This window comes from Malurus melanocephalus, unplaced genomic scaffold (genome assembly GCF_030028575.1).
Source record: "Malurus melanocephalus ecotype Western Australia unplaced genomic scaffold, MMel_1.1 scaffold_545, whole genome shotgun sequence".
NCBI lineage: Eukaryota > Metazoa > Chordata > Aves > Passeriformes > Maluridae > Malurus > Malurus melanocephalus.
This window is the reverse complement of record NW_026623777.1, coordinates 41,678-62,868: the sequence shown is the minus strand read 5'-3', so window position 1 is coordinate 62,868 and position 21,191 is coordinate 41,678. Positions and strand designations below refer to the sequence as shown.

General features: G+C 38.3%; 1 protein-coding gene across 1 annotated transcript; it reads right to left on the bottom strand.

The window, feature by feature from the left end:
• Positions 1–465: 465 nt before the first annotated feature.
• CTR9 (CTR9 homolog, Paf1/RNA polymerase II complex component) lies at positions 466–20,736 on the bottom strand. Its single transcript, XM_057381997.1, has 25 exons — positions 20,586–20,736; positions 18,679–18,777; positions 17,683–17,922; positions 17,201–17,318; positions 16,522–16,611; positions 15,087–15,235; positions 12,722–12,829; positions 12,049–12,156; positions 11,696–11,932; positions 10,861–10,950; positions 10,630–10,758; positions 10,342–10,525; positions 9,678–9,766; positions 9,234–9,419; positions 8,979–9,066; positions 8,600–8,748; positions 6,430–6,546; positions 6,118–6,263; positions 4,661–4,732; positions 3,746–3,881; positions 3,218–3,364; positions 2,622–2,779; positions 2,220–2,316; positions 1,788–1,900; positions 466–1,543 (listed from the first exon to the last, which is right to left on the bottom strand). Exons 1-25 carry the CDS (start codon positions 20,628–20,630, stop codon positions 1,132–1,134), a joined length of 3,507 nt encoding a protein of 1,168 aa, XP_057237980.1. The 5' UTR covers positions 20,631–20,736; the 3' UTR covers positions 466–1,131.
• Between the last annotated feature and the right edge of the window lie 455 nt (positions 20,737–21,191).

Below are 21,191 nucleotides of genomic sequence, written 5' to 3'. Positions count from 1 at the left end.
AGCTCATGCTCACAGCAAACCAGAAATAGCAGCATGGGAAACTTCACTTTCAGTTAGTTCTTCAAGCAAACTACCAGGAGTGACAATCCAGACCTCCATAAAAGCAATACAGTTTAGGCTACACAGTCTATTAAAACTGGTAGTAATACCCTATCCACACCTACATAAATGCCTGACAGAGGACTTGATGACCAAAGAAAGAAAGAAAGAAAAGGATTTCCCTGGACTGGTACAAAATACCGATTTTTTACAGAATCACAGAGAGACATCAGATTTAGTCTACAGCACCACAATTATTCATAGCTATTCCTGACCACATTATGCACAAGGACTTAGTTCCAAGAGGCCATATACTTAAAATACGGTTAAGACCACTTCCTCAAAACAGATTCCATTGTCAAATTTAACATTTTCAGGTTTTCTGCTTATACCTTCTAAGGGGCAAAATAAATCACTTCAAGCAAATAAGCAAGAACATTTTATTGTGACACTTGCAACTTTATGTTTCTCAAGTAATACAGTGCTCTTTCAAATGTCCATACCAGCCAATTTAAATATTTCATCTACATCCGCATCACTAGCTTATAAAATTTTTCTAAGATCTGCATCTTTTCAACTGATTTAACACAAAAACACAAGCAGAAGAACAAACTCTTGAAAACATAAAAGAGTTGCATCGTGGGACATTTATTCTTTAACAGAAAGTAAGAAAAAACCTCCCTACTGACCTTTACTCTGAGTAAGGAAAAAGATACATACACAGCTCTTTGTCCCTTTTGCTAGGATTTTAAGATCCATCTATGCATGTATAATCACAGAACAGTTTTAGCCACACTGAATCACCTAAGGAGATTTTATGTTCCATAGTTTGTACATGCATTCCTTCCTCGGCGTGCTGACTACAGGACAGATTCTGTGCACCTACAGTGGTTTCAAATTAAATATACAGCATAAGCCAACTTACAGAAACATCCATTAGTGACTAACAGAAAGAATCACAAGAAGGTCTCACAACAGCTTACTAAAACATTGAGGTTCTTTAAATCACAGTTTTCAAATATAAAAATTCTATTTCCCCTATAAGTAAATATATTTACATGAACTTCTTAAAAGATGGTCTGCAATTCTACTCTAATCACTGTCATCTGAGCCCCCTTCAGAGCCCTCATCATTGGATGCCTCTGGCTCAGACTCGTTCCCGGATGCTCTGGCAGAGCCCTCGTGGTCAGAGCCTCTCTCAGAGTCTCTGTCAGACTCGGCGCTGCGCGAGGCCGGGCGCGATTCGTTCTCGGAGCCACCGGAGCCGCAGCTCCTCCCCGACTGCACGGACTCGTTGTCAGACTGCTCCGACTCGGAGCGCCGCCGCTTCCTCGGCGATCTGTCGCTGTCGGACTCCTCCTCGGATGCACGGGCACTGGACCTCCTGGGACTGCCTGCCTCACTGCCAGACTTGTTCCTGGTATCAGAATCGCTATCAGAAACAATGCGTTTGCTATGCTGCTGCTCCCCGTCGTCGGAATCACTGTTGCTATTTCTAGCGTGACTGTAGGGAACAGCAGAGGGAAAAAGGTATTAAAAGGTGCTCCCCTTAGCTTTTACATAAAGCAGGACACCGGAATCTGAGTAATGCCAATGTTAGAAGAATTAGAGGAATTAGTCTGCACTGGGAAGGGATGCTGTGAGTACAATGAAAGACTTCTTTTTGTGTCTTCTCATTAACACTGCGTTTTCCCTAGAAGGCACGCCTTGAAACTTTAAGTTCATACAAAGTTAATTAAGGTTCTTACCCATCATCAGCAATTTTGAGTTTGTCCTCATCAGAAGAATCATCACTTGATGAAATGATGGCTTTTGATTTGATCTTTCCTTTCATTGAAGGAGGCAGACGTTCTGGCTTGGGCTGTACAGGGGGAAAACAAAGGGCTGCTTGCTCATGTGGCACAGGGCCCAAATGGAGAAACACATTCAGAAAACCAGACATGCTTTTAAAAAAATTTCCATTTACTATCATTTAATTCTAGATGGCTTTGGAAATACCCTTTTCATGCCTGAAGTAGCAATAGCAATAAGGGAAGAGGATAGAAATAAGCTCCAGGGCCAGCTGACTTCAAGAGGTTTTGATGTAATTTTCAATACTAATAAATCTCTCTTGACCAGGCTAATGCTAAACTCCAAATGCATATTTAGAAAGTGATGCAATTATTCAGGGTTTAACTTACAGCCTTCTTCTTCTCTGCCTTGGGTGGACGTCGTTTTTTAGGTCGTGGACCATTTTCGTGTTCTTCATCATCACTCCCCTCTTCTGCCTTCTGGGGTCTTAAACAGAAGCACATCTTGTAAGGCATAAAGCATAATATGGCAAAAAACCCTTACAACATACAAAAATACCAGTCTCAAGAAATGTCCACTTCATCAAGTGTTACTCCTACTTCTTTTGCAGAGTCGTTAAGTCTTATAATGTGTGTGCATAAGTAAAAAATAATCATGTGACCTCTTGGAAAGAGTTCATTTTTAAACTGCTACAAAAGACCGCCGAGAATTTACTTTAAAGCCCTACTATTTCTCAGGGAAGTCTAATATCAAATTAATATTAGTTTATAATTAAATAAAGTATCAGCTACCTMCTCCTCTTCTTCTTCTTTCTCTCACCCTCCTCTTCTTCCCCATCTTGTTCACTGCCACTGCCCTTCCTCTTTTTTTTCTTTCTAGAGATGGGCAGATCTTCATCACTGTCATCATTGACAAACTCATCAAACTCCCCTGTTCCTTTTTTGGAACGCTGGAAGAAACACAGATAACCCAGCCTATTATTCATCTCCCAGTTAGAAAGCTACCACAAAACATGTCAAAACAGAAATCTATCTGAATATGTTTTGGAAGAGATAAAAATACAGGCCTGCTAGAGACTATGGAAACGTTGGCACAAGATGGATATCATTTAGGAACTGATTCCAAATTGGCAGATAGTAAGATAATCTTCTGTTATTTTAACAATTGAATTGAAAAGATTTTAGTGATGCCACCATGCACAGAATTTTTAAGTATTAGTTCCCAATTCTGACATTTTAGTATTAAACCTGTGCAATTCTACTCAGTGGAGCCTAGGAGCTTGAAATTAAAAACCTCTGCTCCTGCTAGAGACCGTGTATCAAAGGGGGAAAATTAAGGAGGTTTAAAAGAAAAAAAAAAAAAAAGAGATCAAAAAATTCTGTCCGACCCTGCCTCCACCGCCACCACGTTTTTTCTCCTTTGATCCTTCTACTTCACCAGTGAACATCAGAATATTCTTGGTCTTCTCCACATATTGAGCTCTTTGTTCCAAAAGTTTCTTCTGCTCTTCTTTTTCTCTCAGGCGCTTCTCTTCCTGAAACATCAGGGAAGCCAACCGTTACCATTGTATTTGCAGCATTACAGTGATTACAACAGTAGGCACAGAAATTATTTGCTGTCAGGAGACTGGAAAATTGCTTATTGATGGTCTGTGTCACAACAGAAATTTTTCTGTAAGCCCATGGCAGAATAGGTAAAAGTCTGATGGCAAAACTTCTGGCACATCTATTTTATTTTATTATACAACTAAAAAATCTGTTTCTGAGGCTATGAGGAAAACAGAGTATCACCTGTTACCTGTAGTATTTTCTGCTAGCACTTACTCTAAGAAAAAACTCCCAGAACAAAAGGAGCATATCTATTGTCCCGGTGCCCATTTATAAAATGCAATACACAGAATTTAGCAGAATGAAACCTGTTCTTTCAGTAGTTTCTGACGAAGCAGCTCTTTTTCCTGCTCCTGCTTCGCACGCAGCTCCCTCTCTTCCTCATCCTGCTTGCGTGCCCGAGCCACGTGATATTGGGCCTGGCTCAGCAAATCAGAGCATTGTCTGCAAAATCCAAGGGTCTCAGGTAAGGCAAGGTGGTAAACACAGAAAGAAATGCTTTTACAAACGGCCTGCATCACAGCGCTGTGCTCATGTCCCCATAAAGAAAAAAAAAAAAGCTACTTGAAAGAGCACAAAGAAGAGCAGTGCACAGTTTGGAGTAAATTAAAGCATTTCTAGTAAGCTAACTTATCTTGCAATTTATCATTTCAGAACATATTGCTTCACACTTCAAATTTAGCCAATTCATATAAAGAAACCCACTCACGAATATAAAGAAATCATGCCAACTAATTTGGACAGCTTCAGAAGTATGGTTAATAACAACTTGTATTTAATCACAACAACCTAGCAAATCTAATGAGAAGGGTAGGGCAAAATTCTAGCTTAAAAAACCCAACAGTGGTAAATAAAGCGTTCACATCACATGAAACATTAGAGCAAGGTGCTTTCAACACCCTATTAGCTGATATCAAAATGACATTTCTTTTAGTATTAAAATTGTCTCCCCTGCAAAAAGTGCTTGAATGATACCCATTTCAAGTGTACAATACAGGATGGCCAATACACGGTATTTGTATTTCTCACATGAATGTGCAGAAGTGAAACACAGGAAAAGAATAAAACAGTAGTAGGGAGTGACCCTGCACTTGTATTCCTACTGTTCTAACAAACTGACAGTAGAAATTTTGGAATATAGTTTTAATAAAAAAAGCAGGACAAAAATATTCCACTTAGTATCTGAATGAAGGATTTGTTTGTGGGTTGGGTTTTTTTTTTACCTGGCCTCTGTAGCAGCAAGTGCCAAATCAAATCTCATTTTATCGCCTACTTTACTCAAGTAACTGAAATACCTGGAGGAAATAATAAGAAACCCAAGTAAGCAAATATGGCATTACTTACATATTTATTGTAATTTTGCCTTAAAACAAAAGCATTTCCTCCTGAATTACAAACCTGTAAAACTCAACAGATGAGAAAATCTTACAAATTTCCTCTGTGACATCAACGTTAAAAACAAGTTAAAAAGTGCATTCAGAGTTCTCCAAGTTTAAAACATTCTAAAACCACTCTGGAGAGGAAAAATCTAGAAGAGATTTCCAAGATTTAATTTTCTGGCTTCTACCAGAAAGTACACTGCTGACCCCAATAAACTGATTCCTTATCTGTCACAGATTACATGCTTGAATTCAGCATAAGAGAAGGAAGGAAAACTTGTTTTTCAAAAATCCTTTCAGAACAGTGGACAAGCCCTTGTAAATACAAAAAACTTTCAAGTAGATCAGAAAGCTACGATGATCAGTGCTTTGAAAAATTTCTCCGATTTAAACGAAAATTACTTTCTAACTATCAATATTGCCACCGTTTCTTCCCATATACCCTTAGACCCGTTTAAATGAAGTGTTTTTGTGCTAGACTCAAATTCTTGTGTATATGAATAAAATAGTTCTTTGCTCAAGGTCTAGACTATGAGAGAGTATTTTCCAGAAATTTTAGTTAACAGGTAAAAATAAATAACTTCAAGACAATAACAAACTTATACTAATTTTATATTAGAACTTGTATCTTCAACATAACAGCAGAGCTGGGAACGCACAAAGCATGGACCAGCCATACCAGCAATACCTAGGAGAAAAATAAATGGTTGACAGCTCTGTTCAAGGATGGTGAGGACTGGATCAGATTAATCACACTGGCGTCTGCACAAAATGTTATACTATTCTTTTTAAGAGAACTACATTAATTCAAATGCATTTAAGAAACTGCTCTGTTCTCAAGCTGTGACAGTAGTTAGGCTTTTTTTGCCAAAAGGAGGGTGAAAYTAATTTTAAGGGACTACCAGTCATTAATTACGCTTATGTATGATAAACAGATTTGCTTTTAAGTCTTATAGTTTGCTTTGAAAGAAGTCATAAAATGGTATTCAAGTTGTAATGTAATTGTCAACATCTTTTCCACTGTGCATTCCTGGGAAGAAGAGCATCTTGGTCACTGCAATAACAAAATCCGTTGAGAAACGCGTACTGGCACCTGGTCAAACAAAACTGACTCTGGAGAAAAGTCTGAACGCACCGTTTTGTCAGGCCCAATCTTTCAGTTTTCTGCTAGAAACTCAAGAATTACACAGTGCATTGTATGAGATGATTGCTCTTCTAACCAGATTTGGGCCTAATACTGCAAATATACTGTAAGGGGACAACAAAATAGATAATAATGAATTGAAATAAATGATCTTCACCTGTGGGCAAGCTCCAGTTCTTTCACAGCATTAAGCACTTCCTTCAGATTGCTTTTTTCATCTTTCAGGACAGAGGTAGCAAGTCGTTGTAGCACTAAAGCCACATTAAACATGAGGACTGTATCACTTGGAGCCACATGCCTGGCCTGGAAAAAACCATGTTTTTAAGATAAGCCACAAYGTGATACAGAAATGACATACAGAGAATAAACAACATCACTTCAACCCCAGACCACGAAATTTAAAGAAACAGAAACACACATCAAGTACAAGTAATTTTATGTTGTGATACATGATGTCCTATATCCATACCTTTAGCAAAGTTTGTTTGCATTCCTGTAATTTGCCACATTTGAACAGTGCCCGGGCCAAATATAACAACACTTCAGTATTTTGATGCTTATAGAACTTTCTGAGGCAGTTTTCATACTGAAATGAAAAAAAAAACCAAAAAATCAAAGAGGTGACAGTGGTTTGTTACTTGGGTTAGCTAATTCCAGCAAATGCTTCTATTCCTAAAACGCATGACTGCCAATATGCCTTTCGTCTTTTTAAGCAGTGTGTTAAGCTACATGGATACCTCCTGTTCACTAACCAGAACACTCCCCTATTCCATAGCAAGTGCCTGAATTTCCTAGAAACTGGAAGCAGCCCAAAAGGCTCTGTAGGTCTTAAATACAAAAGAATATTTTTTAAGTACCATCTACTGCAATGAGGCCCAACCAACATGACTTGTTTTAAGACCACTCAAATATTCTCCACAGTTGGGGGGGGGGGGGAAATAAAGATCTATTTTCTTTATTCATGCAAGATATTTTACCAATTGAAATACATCTAATATAGTAATTCCATGTACCTGATGTAATTTGTTAAAAAAAAAAAATCCAAACTTTCCAGATAACTCAACATCAAATTTTTTCTGTCCACCCAGCTGAGGAACTTGGCATGCCAAGGGATATTAGTTTCTCTAAAGTATAGAAGATGACTCATTACTATAAGTTTTGTAGAACTAGAATTAAAGGTTTAAAGAGCTAACGAACTTATCATTTTCAGTAACAAGCACCTTCTGTGTGACATACTCTTTTTTTCAAGGTGTCATTCACCCTCTCTAAGTCTCCAAAATAGCAAGGAATACAAAGTTAAGTTTTATTTCCAGCTCAAGTGTACAAAACATGCCCTGAACTGTAACATCTGAGATTGTTAGTCTTGGATCACATAGTGTTTGAGCATCCAGTTTTCACTCACCTTTAGCATCAGAGATTTTGTGTTTAGCTCAAGCGTGCCTCAGATTTGTATGCTTTAGGGTAGAGAACTCAGTAGGATAATTATTGTGGCTGCAGTAAGATGGGCTAGTAAATTCAATTTGTCTCCCTTTGAGTCCAATATCATGTATTTCATACTGTGACTGCATAGCAGAATCCAGGGAACAATAAAACCCTTGAGTAAATAAACACATTTCTAATAACACCTTTTCTTAAATAAATTAGCAAATGAGTAAGATATTTTTTCTCCCAAATCGATTGGTGATACCCACTTTTGCATTGTAATTCACTGCTTAAAAAATTGCTAAAATTACATTTTCATTACTTTTTTTGTCAAAAAAATAGACAAAGTAGTTTAAAAAAAACAGACCCTATTCAAGCACAACACAGTGAGCGTGATTGTGTTGCCAAAGGTTGCTAACAATAGTTCACTGCAGAACAGTGACTACTGAGCTCCTGACCACGTAAGAAAGGCACAGTAACATTTCTTTGTTAAGCATCACAAAAAGCTGCAGAATAGCTCTGAATGAAGCATTTTTGAACCTCAATATAGACTCAATCTTATATGACAAAAGTTTGTTCCTAGCTTCTGTCCTGTTCAACATATGCTAGCTTTTTTAGCTTACTTGTATGCTTTTAGTCAACTAATTGAATCAATTAAGTCAGAATAGGCTGACGCTTGAAAGTTTACTTGCTTGGACAGGTCAAATTAGCTGACCTCAACAGATTTCTTCCAACATGAATTACCTTGTTATTCTAACTGTGGTGAGTGAAATTATGGCACAGTCAGCTTTTAAAACAGCTGCGGTGGTTATTCATGTGATCATTTACGAGAACAAAAATAGGAATTGTTGCTATTAAAAAAAAATCTCAGCAGCAAATTGTATTTACTTACTTTGGAAACATGTGAATGTAAATCATAAACAGTAATTACACTAACTTAAACCCCTCTAAGGAGTAATTTATTCTACAACCAAAATTCTAACCCTGCTACCAAAAAAAAAAAAAAAAGGWAAAAAGTTAGTAGGTACTTTGTTACCCCTCACCCACATTTGGCAGATTGTTTTTAAATCCAGACTTGACAGCCAACAGCTTGTTAGTAATAGGCCCAGAATTTGTTAAAATACTGCTCAGAAACTTTCTCGGCTGCCATGACAACAGAGCAATATCTAGAAGTCATCTAAGCCAACACATGATGTAGTTCACTGTGGGGATGTTACCATCTGCACAGCACTGATGTACTGTTTCTGCTCTACGTAGATATGTGCCAAATTCAGCCACACATCACTGATATCTGCTGTTGCCTCTCTCACTTGGGCAAAAACATCACGAGCTTCACGGAAATATCCTTTATGTGCCAGGACAGCTCCTGAGGGGAGAGGAACATGTACAGTGTGAGCTTCCAGGATCATGCACTGTGCACTCCTACCACAGAAAATTAAATACTGCCTCAATCAAGTGCCCCATCCAAAACTGACATTGCTGCCATTTCCTGGGCTCCACTCTACAGTGCTCAGGCCCCGAAAAACAGTTCTATATTAAAGCATGAAACCTAAGAATGTGATCACCTCTAAAGAAAAACTAGAGTCTAATATTCACCTATGCCATTAGCAGCGTACAAATTCTTTGGGTCATTTCGGAGGACTTGCTTGTAGATGGCTAATGCACGGTCTTGGTGACGTTTCTCCTGCAGAAAGAAATGCCCTAGTTCATCAGTCACTTTACAGTGGGGTATTAAAAGATCTGCCCAGAGGTTTTATGAACTGCAAAATGCCAAATAGACATCAAGAAAGGCTCTAGCCAAGAAAGGCTAACAACATACAAAAACCAACTAAACAAAACCCTTTAAAGTACCTTTTCTCTGTCTCTTGTGGGTTGATGGAGAGTCTGCAACCAGACATTTCCAAGAGCCAGCATGGAATAAGTATCATTTTGTGTGGAGGGCTGCTTCAATATTCTTTCAAATTTCTTTTGTCCTGGACCCCACTCTTGTTTAGCCAAATGAAGATTGCCAATCAGAGACCAAGCATCTGGATGGTCCTAAAGAAAAATTCAGTGTAAGTTACAAAAGCACTTTTTTCCTTTGCAAGGTTACTTTTCCTTTAAGTGTTAATCTTCTTAAATATAATTCCATATTAAAAAGAACCCCAAACAAACCACACAAAAGCAGATCTGGCAGTTCTCTCTTCTTGCCCTAGTTTTTGTGAACAAACAAAATTAAAACACAAAAGAAGGAAAATTAAATTTTAAGTTAACTTATTATTTCAAGCACTTTAAAAGTCTTACAGAGTTACAAACCTGATTTATTTGAAGTGCTTCTTTAAACCAATCAGAAGCTTCATAAAAATTCCCTTTATCCCTGGCCATAGCTCCCAAACGCAAGTAGCCTGAAAATAAAAATCGAAAATAAGATAAAAAAAATCAATCACCTTGAACAAAGAAAATACTGTCCATGCATGAATTTCAAAAGCAATCTTTTTCTTGATCAGCTAAGGGCAGCAAACATTAAGACCCCTTTCATATTCTAATCACAACAAGAAATACAACATGAAGAGGCACTTCCATCCGCAATGGTCACACAGAAACCGCAGCTTTCTAATAGTTAAAGTATTGTAGATGTGCTAAATTGGCTTCCTAAGTTAAAGACAACTGAAAAACCTCAAAGAAGTAAGGATCCATCAGTTGTCTAATTATCCTCCCTGCACTTTAAACAGCACTTCTACCTCCACAAGCTTTGGGAAGGGTATCAGCAGGTAACAATGGAAAACAAGCAGGGAAAAGGCAACAGATGAGGCTGGGGCATGATGTGTGCTGCAGATTGGGCAAATGCCACAGGTCAGCCCCAAAACTACAGTGAAAACAAGGGAAGACAGACATAAGGAGAGCAGAAGACACTGTCAAACCGAAGACTTTTGGTATTCATGAGGACAACTGTGGAACTTAAATACCAAATGTTTCTTACAATCAACGTAATTAGGATGTTCTCTCAAAATATTTTTATAGAGCTTTTCCGCTTCATGAAATTCACACATGGCCTCATAGAGCCTGGCAAGGTTGTAGGATGTTGTCACAGAGATGGCATTGTAGTAATGCTCATCATGCTCAGCCTCTGCTTTCGCACGATCCAGCGATGCCAAAAAGTATTTCTGAAGTACAGAAAGAAAAGAGGAATGAAGCACCCAGAATATTGTCAAAAAAAACCCCTCTGTGTGATCAAGAGACTCAATTCAAACAGTRAATAAGTGCATACCTTTGCTTCTCCAAGGTTTCCCAGCCTGAAATGCAGAGCACCCACATTATTCAGTATCTCCGGAGGGACATCAGCCTGCACTTTCTCCTGCAGAATCCGTGTGGCTGTTCCATAGGCAGACAGAGCACCCTTTGGAATGAAACAGAAAGTGGGTGAGAGAAAGAAGAGAATGAGCTCTAAATTCTCTTATGAAAAGCACAGATATAATTAACCAATGTGTAGTAATAATACCTGTATATCTGTCTGTTCTAGAATTTGGGCTAGCTCAATCCATGCCTCTACGTCATCAGGATATTGTTCTGTGACTTTCTTTAAATGCCCCTGGAAAACGGCAGAAAATAATGATGCTATTTGGAAGACATAGCCATTTAAAAAAAAATGGAAAAAAAMAAATCTAAAGAAAGAGTGAAGGCATTAACTTTCACACTAGAATAATATACCAGTGTGAAGGTCAGAAGCAAACATCCTAAACTTCTGCACAGTAATAAATATGCATCAGCTTCCTTCGTTTACTATTCTATTTTCCTGTGGAACAGAACACCTGCTTCAAGTTTCAGAAACAAAAACTATTACACCAATATGAGAAGSTAAAGAAGCGATGTGTAAAACTTCTTGCCTTTATTTACCCAACATTATATTTAAAACACCTTTTGTTTAAGCAAAGTGTAACTGTCCTTCCGGATAAGCCAAGACAAGTGTTTTCTGGAAATCAACAGCTGATTTGCTSTCTTCAGGAAATCACAAGCTAACTTATCACCCTCATAGAATTTTAACATGTATGGGAAGAATTCTGCCTTTTTTTTAGTACCAAATACAAGCAGGAGGCTGGGGCTCCTCTAAGTTCCTGGAAACATTTTAGCTAGAGCTCAGTATAGTCTCAGTTTGATCCAGAATTTGTGAAGCTTTACAGACAGGAGGATCCCTCACGACAGCCCACATGAAATATCCTGTATCTACAGCTAACTAATCCCAAGTTTTACTCAATTTAAGAAACACTAATTTCAAGTTGATTTTTGAGTTCTAGTCTTGCACATAAACGTAGAATGCTGGCAGAAGGAAAATTCACCTTTGCAATATCCCGTTTCTCCTGGTCTTCTGAAGCTGCATAAAGAGATCCAAGGATTTTCATAGTCTCATAATTGTTAGGATAGGCTTTCAAAACTTTTTCAAAGCATTGTGAAGCATTCTCTTTGTCCCCTCGATAAATGTACATTTGACCCAATCCGAAAAATGGAAGTACGAAAGAAGATGAGGCAAACTGAGTGGCCTGGTAATAATACTGGAAAGCTTGATCATAATCTTCCTAATTAAAAGGAATTAAATGAAGAACAGTCAGTGTTTTTAAAGCCAACCTTTGCTGAACTTTTATAACACAGATTTAAGTGTGAGCTCAAAGGGGTCTTTTAGAATCTGCTCTACCTGGACATGAAAAGACCTTGCCAGCTGATAGCAGCTCTCTGCCTGCATCGCTTCCACTTCTGTGTTATGGAAAGCATGAAGAGCCAAGTGCTGCACTTTACCATAGTCCTGAAAAACAAAAAAAAAGGAAGGGAAATGAAATTTGAAAGTCTTCACTTTATTTATGTTCAAGGGATTTATGATTTTAACATGAAGAGCAGGAAAACGTAACAGTAGTGAGTAACAACATATTAAGTTTTAGCTGTTACTACTCTTTTCTCTGTTGCATATTTTAAAGCATGGAAGAGTGAGGAGGGGGAAAAACAAACCAACAATAACCCCAAACTCAACTAATCAACTAACCAAAAAAAAAAACCCAAAAAAAACCCCCAAAAAACCACACCAATAAAACCAACCAACCAACCAACCACCACCACCAAAAACAACAACAAAAACTCCAAACATCTTAAACCCAAAACCCCTTCAGGACAAAAAGGTGACTTTGACTTAAAATAAGTGTAACTTTTTTTGGTTTTCTTGAGAAAGGTTTATACAAAATTCAGATCAAAAACCTCTGCCCATCTAGATTAACAGATATTAGGCACCTGCTGAAATGAGTTGGAATCAAACACTGAAATCCTTGCTGTTCAAAGGTCATCAAGTATTTAACCGTAAAATTTCATAGATCTCTTACCTTCTTGAAAAAGAAGTGATTAGCCAAATGATTCAACACCATCGGATTACTGGGATCAATTGTGTAAGCCCTAGAGAGGAGTTGAACACCATTCTTGATAGAATCAGCCTAAATGAAACATTGACAGGTATCATCAGCACCTCAATATCTTATCACCATCTTCAAAACTATTCTTCAGTCTAGGCTGCTGCAGGACTTCTGACAACATCGTACTGAGCTCACAGAAAAAAAGCAAGTTCAGCTACCAGCTTTCCTTCCTGCAGAATTCAGATGGAAAACATGAAATGAAGCTACCACACAGGGATGGAAAAGGGCAGAGCGGGACTCTCTAGGAAAAAAAAAGCACAAAACCCGAAAGATTTAGTCATGATGTCCTTTGACATGTCACGGAGCCTGAGAGCCTTCCTTCTGTTCCTTCTACTGTTCAGTGTCCCCAGTGCCTGTTTGGTTTAGGTTATAATGTTTTACCCAATTCATTCAACAGTGGAATGAAGATATTTTCATATTCAAATTCTAAACAACAACTTTAGATCTTGTTTTAAAATACAGTACAAGTTTGAGCGGTTTACACAGGAATCTCACTGTATGAACTTACTCTTTTCTAAATGAACTTTATACCTTAAAGAAAGCTTTCCATGGGTAAAAATGTGACTTATCTACAAGTACAAATCCACAACTGATAGAATAATTGCTCTTTATTTGGGACAACCATGACATCTGTATCACAAGTACATCAGCTTAAATCTGTACTTATTTCTGAACAGAGACACCAAAAATGGTATTTAGAAATTATCAAACATCTGTGCTTTACTTTGTAGTTATGATGGGCAGAAAGCTGTCTTATTGAACAGATTAGGTTCTTTTTTCTTCTTTAGGTTAAGATGTAACATGAAGGCAGCTAAAATACCAATTTCAGTTTGAACAGCTACTATCTTCCCAAACCTGGCATAACAACATGCCCGGATTATGAGATACTGAATCATTCCTGCTTTAATTTTCAAAGGTAAATGTGTTTTATAATCACATTATGCATTTGTCCAAGTTCTCCAATAATTTGAGTTTCACATTCAATTTCAACCAAATCCAATAGATGAGTAGAGGTCCCAAATGATCCTAAATGAAAGCAGAGATCAGACCGACTTCACCAAGGATACAGTGTGATCTCAACCCTGATTTGACATCATAACATCTTCTAGGAGGAAGAAACTTTAGAAACATCTAAGCATAGAAAAGATGCCAATTAGTTCGATAGTCAGAGAGAATCTTTTACCCAGAGTGTTCTCTCTCCCTGTGTCAACTCTTCAATGTCATCCTAACTTTGTAGTATAAGTTGGGAAAACAGCTTGAAGTAAAGCACAGATGCATTTCTTAAAAAGAACACAAAATATCTTTGAGTGGCTCAGCTTTTAATCACAGCTTTTTGAAGCTTCAGGTGAGTGTGTTCAACCCTTGACTTCAGTCAAAACATCTTCAGGAAAAAAAAAAGAAAGATACCAGATTTCACCCATTTCGCATCTGTGGAATTTATTAAATTTTGACTTTAGAGTACTTTTGGTTCTCTCTGTAGTTTTATGACCTCTTATGCCCACTTCTTTTAGATTCTTCATGGAAGTCTCAAGAGTTGGTTTTTTCCCCATGAAATAGCAAACCAAGAAATTTTCAGATATTCAGTGCTAACAAAAGATCCTTCTAGGAAACTACAGACAGCAACACACTAAATTTAAACAACATACAATTAGATAACAACTCTTTTTTTTAAACACTTAAAGGTCTCATCATCCATGATAATATCTGAGATGGTTAATCCTTGCTAAGGAAGTTATGATCCCAACTAAGCTATATATGCTTATCTATGTTTCTAGTGATACATCATCTAGAAAGGTAGGATCACCACTTTATCATAGTTTCAGCAGCCCAGTTATAATTTCTTATTGCCTTCTCCTTGGTTTACCCCACAGCATGTATGACTAAATGAAACTTTAAAACTTATTTGAAAGTTTCTGTTCCTTAAAGTTCAGGACTAATCTCCTGGGAATATATCTTTTACCTTCACCTTCCTTCACTTATCTTATAATAGATTTTTATTATTTTAATTAAAACAGTTAACCTAGCACTGTTTTTCTATACCTAACACCTCTATAAACAACTGAGTTTAAGATTTTTAACAATAGAAGAAAGTTGTTAGAATGTGCTGCTCACAAGAGCTTATCTATAATATCATCTAACAGTGGCACAGACTTAAAATCATTTAACCATAAAAGTTATAACCCATTTTAAAACTAGACGACCTTCTAAAGGACAAAATTTTTGCTTTTTTAGCTAAAAGAAAGTAAACTGAGCATGATTCTTGCTAAATAAAACCCACCTCCTTATTATTGAGTTCCAGAACAGCCAGTCCAACCAAAGCCCCGACGCATTTGGAATTCAGCTCCAGAGCCCTGCTGAAAGCCAAGCGAGCTTTTTCCAGCTTGTTCAGTTTCACGAAGCAGTGGCCCATTCCTAATCGAACCTCAGCTAGAGAAAAGTATGACACCATTCAGAATTCCCAAAATTTCAACTTTCTGCCTATTTTTCACAACCTGGAGAGCAAGCAAAATTTTTAATAGTTCCTTAAAGCCTGTAAAGCCAACTAACAATTTTTCAAGGCAGCAGCCCACACTTGGCCACAAAACAAATATATTATTGAATATATTAGCAAGGCTTTATTTCTTCATAAACCCCAGAATATTGATCTATCTCCCACAGACTCTAATACCAAATAAAAAATTACTTTTATGGGAATGTATTAAAAAATAATAGAGAAAAACATTTAAAAAATTGCCAGATGGAAGAGCTGGAAATTTCTAAGGCAGGTCAAGTTCACCCAAAACTAGCAGGCCTTCAGAAAACACAGATGAATAAACAAGTTAGCTGGTATTTCTCCTCAAATGATCAACTGATTCACAGGCTGCTTACCATCCTCCAACTTTCATGACCACGTACAGATGGACTAAAACAGAAAATTCACATCACAGCGCCCTTTCAAAGCAATTGTGATCAAAGAGTACAGAGATATTTATAAACAGCAATTTCAAATCTGCATCTCTAAGAAAAGGTCAATGAGGAAAGACCTTGGTTGAAAAGTAAGGCTTGCATTTCTAAATCCACTTTTGCAGCCATGATTCTTATGGCAATCCAGACCACAGAACACACATCAACTTTGTAATAAACCTTTTTCAGAAAGATTACAGCAAAGTACATCACACTGCTCGAGAGACTGTCCAGTATTTATGATCCTAATGCAAATATCTTGAATTACTGTATCTAAATCCCATGTATCACTTTTATAGCCATTAACAATCACTTTCTCAGATTTTGGCATAAAGAAGATAATACAACACCAGAAAAACTGACATCGTGCGCTATAGGTAGAATTTTACTTTTTATGTCTTGTTTCAGTATTGATACACCATTTCTGAAGCCTTATTCCCACAGCTCGCAGTGCAATTCTGCAAGAGTCTTTAACAGTTTCCTCCTTCCTCATACTACTTTAATTTCTCTCACATGCAAAATCTCATTTTCTAATACCTATTTAAAAGGTAATACTTAGACAAAAAAGAAGACTTCTTTCCTAAATACAATCTCCTTCTCTGACAATTAAGAAATACTTTAAGTCAATGAATGTCTAAATCCCTCTAATGAGAGCTGAGGTTCTTTTGACAGATATAGACCACAAAAATGCTCTTTGAATTTGAATTAGGAAGTGCTAAGTCAGTTTGCAAGCAGAGCAAATAGTTCCAGTAACAAATACTTGGTCTTACCTGGGCAGCCTGGATTGGTACGCAGTGCTTTCTTGTAGTAGGCAAGGGCCCCTCTATAATCCTTCTTGTTGAAAGAAATGCATGCCTTACCTGTTAGAACATATCAGGAATGAAAACAAAGCAGTTACAAACCAGAAGCTCAAGGATTATTTGGTAAACTTGAACCGTGTCCATTTTCAAAAGTTAAAAACGAACAGAAAATTCAGACAATGAAAACTTTTATTATCTTTGATGATGTCAAGCACAGGACAGTACCAAGCATCAAAACACATTAAATTTATATTTTCAGGTTTTTTTGCAGAAACTTACTTCTTTCTTGGTCTAGAGGACAGACACTTACTCAGACTAGTGAACAATTTAAAATTACAAGTATTAGAGCCCTCACTAGTGGTAACTTCATCTTTAACAGAGTGTCCAGCATCATTGCCATCATCAGGGCAGCACAAATAGCTGGATTTGGGATGTATGCCCATGGGTCTCAGATGATTTCCAGCTAGCATTACACATTTTCCTAGCTCTTCCGCATACCTATACTTCCCAAGTTTAAAGTTGTCTCTACCATACATTTCAGGTCACCTCATCACATTCTATGCACCCTCTGAAGCACACAATTAATTCCAAAACTCAACCACAGAGTGTGAAAACCACCAGGTTTTTACAAATATCCATAAACTCATACCGAGAAGCGCAGGAATATTATTTGGAGACTGGTTGAGCACGAAGTGGAATTGTGCATCAGCTTGGTCCATCTTATCACCTTCAAGCAGACAAAAGCAGGCTCTTCCCAACAAATGATTCTAGACAAGGAAAAGAATTTGCAATACATTTATCTTTGTAAAAGAAGTTTGGACTTTGTGAAAGATTAACTGCCTTATAATGCTTTTTATAATTAAATTATTTTCTTATATATTATCAAGCAAGAGAGTAACAACCCATCCTTCTTTCTCAACCTCCACAGTTGACTGAAGTAGTTCTACCCAGTGTGCCAGGTTATTCCTGGGGGCACCACACACATTTCAGATAAAAGTTTTGCTTACATGCACTACAMCAAGAAATTTTAAAGCCTGAGCAGTTCCTATATTCCCTTCAGTGAATCAATACTTGTTTTCCTTACAATAACTAATTTACAAAAATGAATTTTTCATCAGATTTCAGTTTTACCTGATCGTACATGATAATTTTGTCAGCCATGGTGTACAGCAGGGTGGCCTGGGTAATGAGCTCCTTCTTGTTGTCTTTGTTCTTCTCCTTCCGAGCCTGCTGTACATAGTAGGCTGCCAGAGTGTCCAGGCATGTCATCTGATCTTTCTCGTGGTCTCTGTAGTCCAGGTTGCCATCGATGCGTGCAGCTTCCAGCAGCTTCACAAAGTCTTCTGTTTTGCCTTGCTTGTAGTATTCCAGCTACAAAACACGTTTTTAACAGATAGTGCCACCCCAGTGAGTACGTAACGTATCAAGTTGATGCTTCAGATATCACACAGACTCTTTTTCCAGGATGCAGGGATAAATCAGAAATAAATGTAGGTATAATCAGAGAAAGGTATACTGTTAATGCCAAATATTTTTCCCTCCTAGAATCACTGAATGGCCTGGGTTGGAAGGGACCTTGAAGTTCATCTCATTCCAAATCCTCTGCCACGGGCAGGGACATCTTCCTCTAGGCTAGGTTGTTCAAAAGGCCCATCCAACACGCCCATGAACACTTCCAGATATGGGGTATCCACAACTTCTGTCCACACGCTAATTGTGCCAGTGCCTCACCACCTTAAAACACAAGTTTTTGAGCTATTTATAATCCAAGAATCCACTGGTCTTCCTCTGAACTTCTCTGACTTTGTGACATTTACCCATACTTTCCACAATAGATATTGCCCCCTCCTTTTTATGAGGCACATAATCAAAGGCAAAAACTAGGAAAACAATGGATTGAGGGGACAAAAACTTAGAAAACAAGCCTCAAGAGGCATTGTTTGAGGAAGAAGAGATGAAGCTAAAATCCTAATATGCATATGTCAATAGAAACATCAATGATTGAATGACCCTATCAAGTTCCTGTAAGGATTTCAGTTATCACTGGTCATAAAAGTAAGAAAGTAAAAATTATTATTTGATTATGTTAATAACATATCGAAATATACAGTTTGTATCTATACTGACCGCTAGGGCAATCCATATGTGCAGTTGGGTGTGTTCCTGTTTCAGTATACTTATAACTTCATCACCTTCAGGTAACTGATCAAAGTCAAGCTCGATAACCTAGGAACAAACAGCACAGATCACCTTTTCACAAAGCATTAAAAACATTATTTGTCATTGAGCTCAAAGGAAGCTCGATCTGTCAGACAGCAAAACATAAAAAATTATTTGTGTTTAAACAAGGTTATAGACAAAGAGAGAAAAGATAATGTATTCTGTTCTGTACAAGACAAAACCGACTGCCTCTCTTTAGAGAAAAGACAACCCAATGTTTACGATACAAGTGAGAGAGAATAAGTGGAGATCCTTATTCAGCTTCTTTCACTATGGACCTCACGCTCAGAATCAGCTAATAATCAACTTGACTTCACACACTGGTGAATTTCTAAAACTTTTCCTACAGGTAATGCAGATATCTAGTTCAGAGTAAAATCTTCCAAGTCATCAGATGTCAAAAAATCAATACCTTAAACTTATCTCAAGAGTCCTGAAATTTTCAAAAGCCATGTTTATGCCCTAGGAAATTAGGAGACTATTGAAGCAGCTGAATTTCTGAATATTCACAATTTTTGTCATGACCAGTAAATGACATCAAGTACTTTTCATCGTTCAAGCATTGTTTTGCGAGTACTATTTTCCCACACTGAGCTTATCTTCCGATATTATATAATGAGCAAAAAGGAGCAGGTGCTCCCCAGGTGGGATATTTGGGAACACGATTTAACTGSTTGTTCGTTCATCTTACTCAGTCATGCTGTCTTTAATAATTAGTCATCTGCATTATGAGTTAATTTTACAGCAAGAAAGAGGTGCAGTTGTTGTAACCAGGCTTGTACCCTGATTACCAATGCTAGGAATCCTATGCAGGCTGAATTAGAGCAGTCAAGTTTAAAAAAGCTTATTGTTTTGATTATGCCAAGACTTTAGAGCACCAGCAAAAGTATTTCTGTTACTATTGTTGACTTTAGTTTTGAGTTTGCCTTCCACAGTGCCTCCTGTGAAGTTTAACAGATAATGGCCCTCATCTACAAACTACAATAGTTATTGACGAGAAATACATTTGACCAACAGAGTAAATAAACATGGAAGTAAAAAAGGGCCGAGGGGAGGGGAGTGGAGGGGTATTTTATAGCAGTCTCTGGTCATCAATTCAGAACTTTGGGATCCAAGTCCTCCTAGCTTGAGCTGCAGAATGAAGATCACTATTCATGCTGACACCTCAGACAGAAATTTCTGCCACAGAAGAAAAAGTCCTTAAATATGTAAACTCCACAGAATAAAGTAATTTTTGTGAGACTTAACTCAATGGCTGCCATATAGAAATTTGTTTCCATATATATATGTACATATACGAATGTCGATATGTAAACATGTATTTATGAAATATATGTGTATATATAGAGGAGTAAGAATGTAGATGTTCACAGAGAAATATTCTTCAACCTGTAAGCAGTATGCTTCAACATCTTACTTACTATTAATTTAGCATCTGCTATGGAATGATTTAACGTCGAACTTTGTTACACACTGCAAATTTCCAAATACTTCTCTTGAATCTTTCYAACCTTGGCTTGTGACAGCGTACCTTAAATAAAGTTATATAAGTTTCTAGACCCACAGTGAAATAACTTTAGAGAGTGAGTTTGTCGCTCTGCCTGCGTCCATACGGTGCTGGAGGAACACCAAAAAAATCTGCCAAGCCAAAGTGCGGCGAGAAAGTGGCCGGACACACACTTGTGACCCCGGCTGGGGGGCAGGCAGCCCGCAGACACCCGCGCCACAACCAGGGGCGGCAGCGGCGACCGCCCGCGCCCCAGCACGGATCCCCCTCCCTGCCCCTCCCCGCCGCCTCTCCGCGCCCGACTCGCCTCGTCGGTGTCCCGGAGCGGGATCTCGATGGAGCCCCGCGACATCTTGGCGACAGCGCTGTCGGAGCCGCCACTCGCCGGGCCGGAACCACCGCTGGTCGGGCCGGGGCCGCCGCGCGCACTTCCCCTCACGGCAGCGCCCGACCCGGACGTGCTCGGCCTCGGGGCGGAGCGAGGGCGGTGCCCGCTCCTTCAGAACAAATCGCGCACCTATTCGTTGGAATTTATGCGTGTACATCTATATAACACTAAAATGTGAGGCTGAGTGTTTGTGTGTACGCGCACCCGCCGGTAAATCGAGTATATTTACCTGGGTGTTCTCTGGCCTTCGGAGGACAACTCCCTCAGGCGGCGCCTCTCCTCACGATATCTCAAAATCGTCAAAACATTTCCAAATAAAAGCGTTAAAACGGGCGGATTTTCCGCAACTTTGTGAGAAACCAATATGTAAATCCAAATAGATATTACCTGGGTAGCTCAGTTACAATACTGATATAATAAGGTCAATGCATTTTTGCAATTTTTCAGCCACAGCGGGGCCAACTATTTTCAAGTCAGGCGAGTGTTTTTAAATACTGAACAAATACTGAACCTGATAGCATTGGA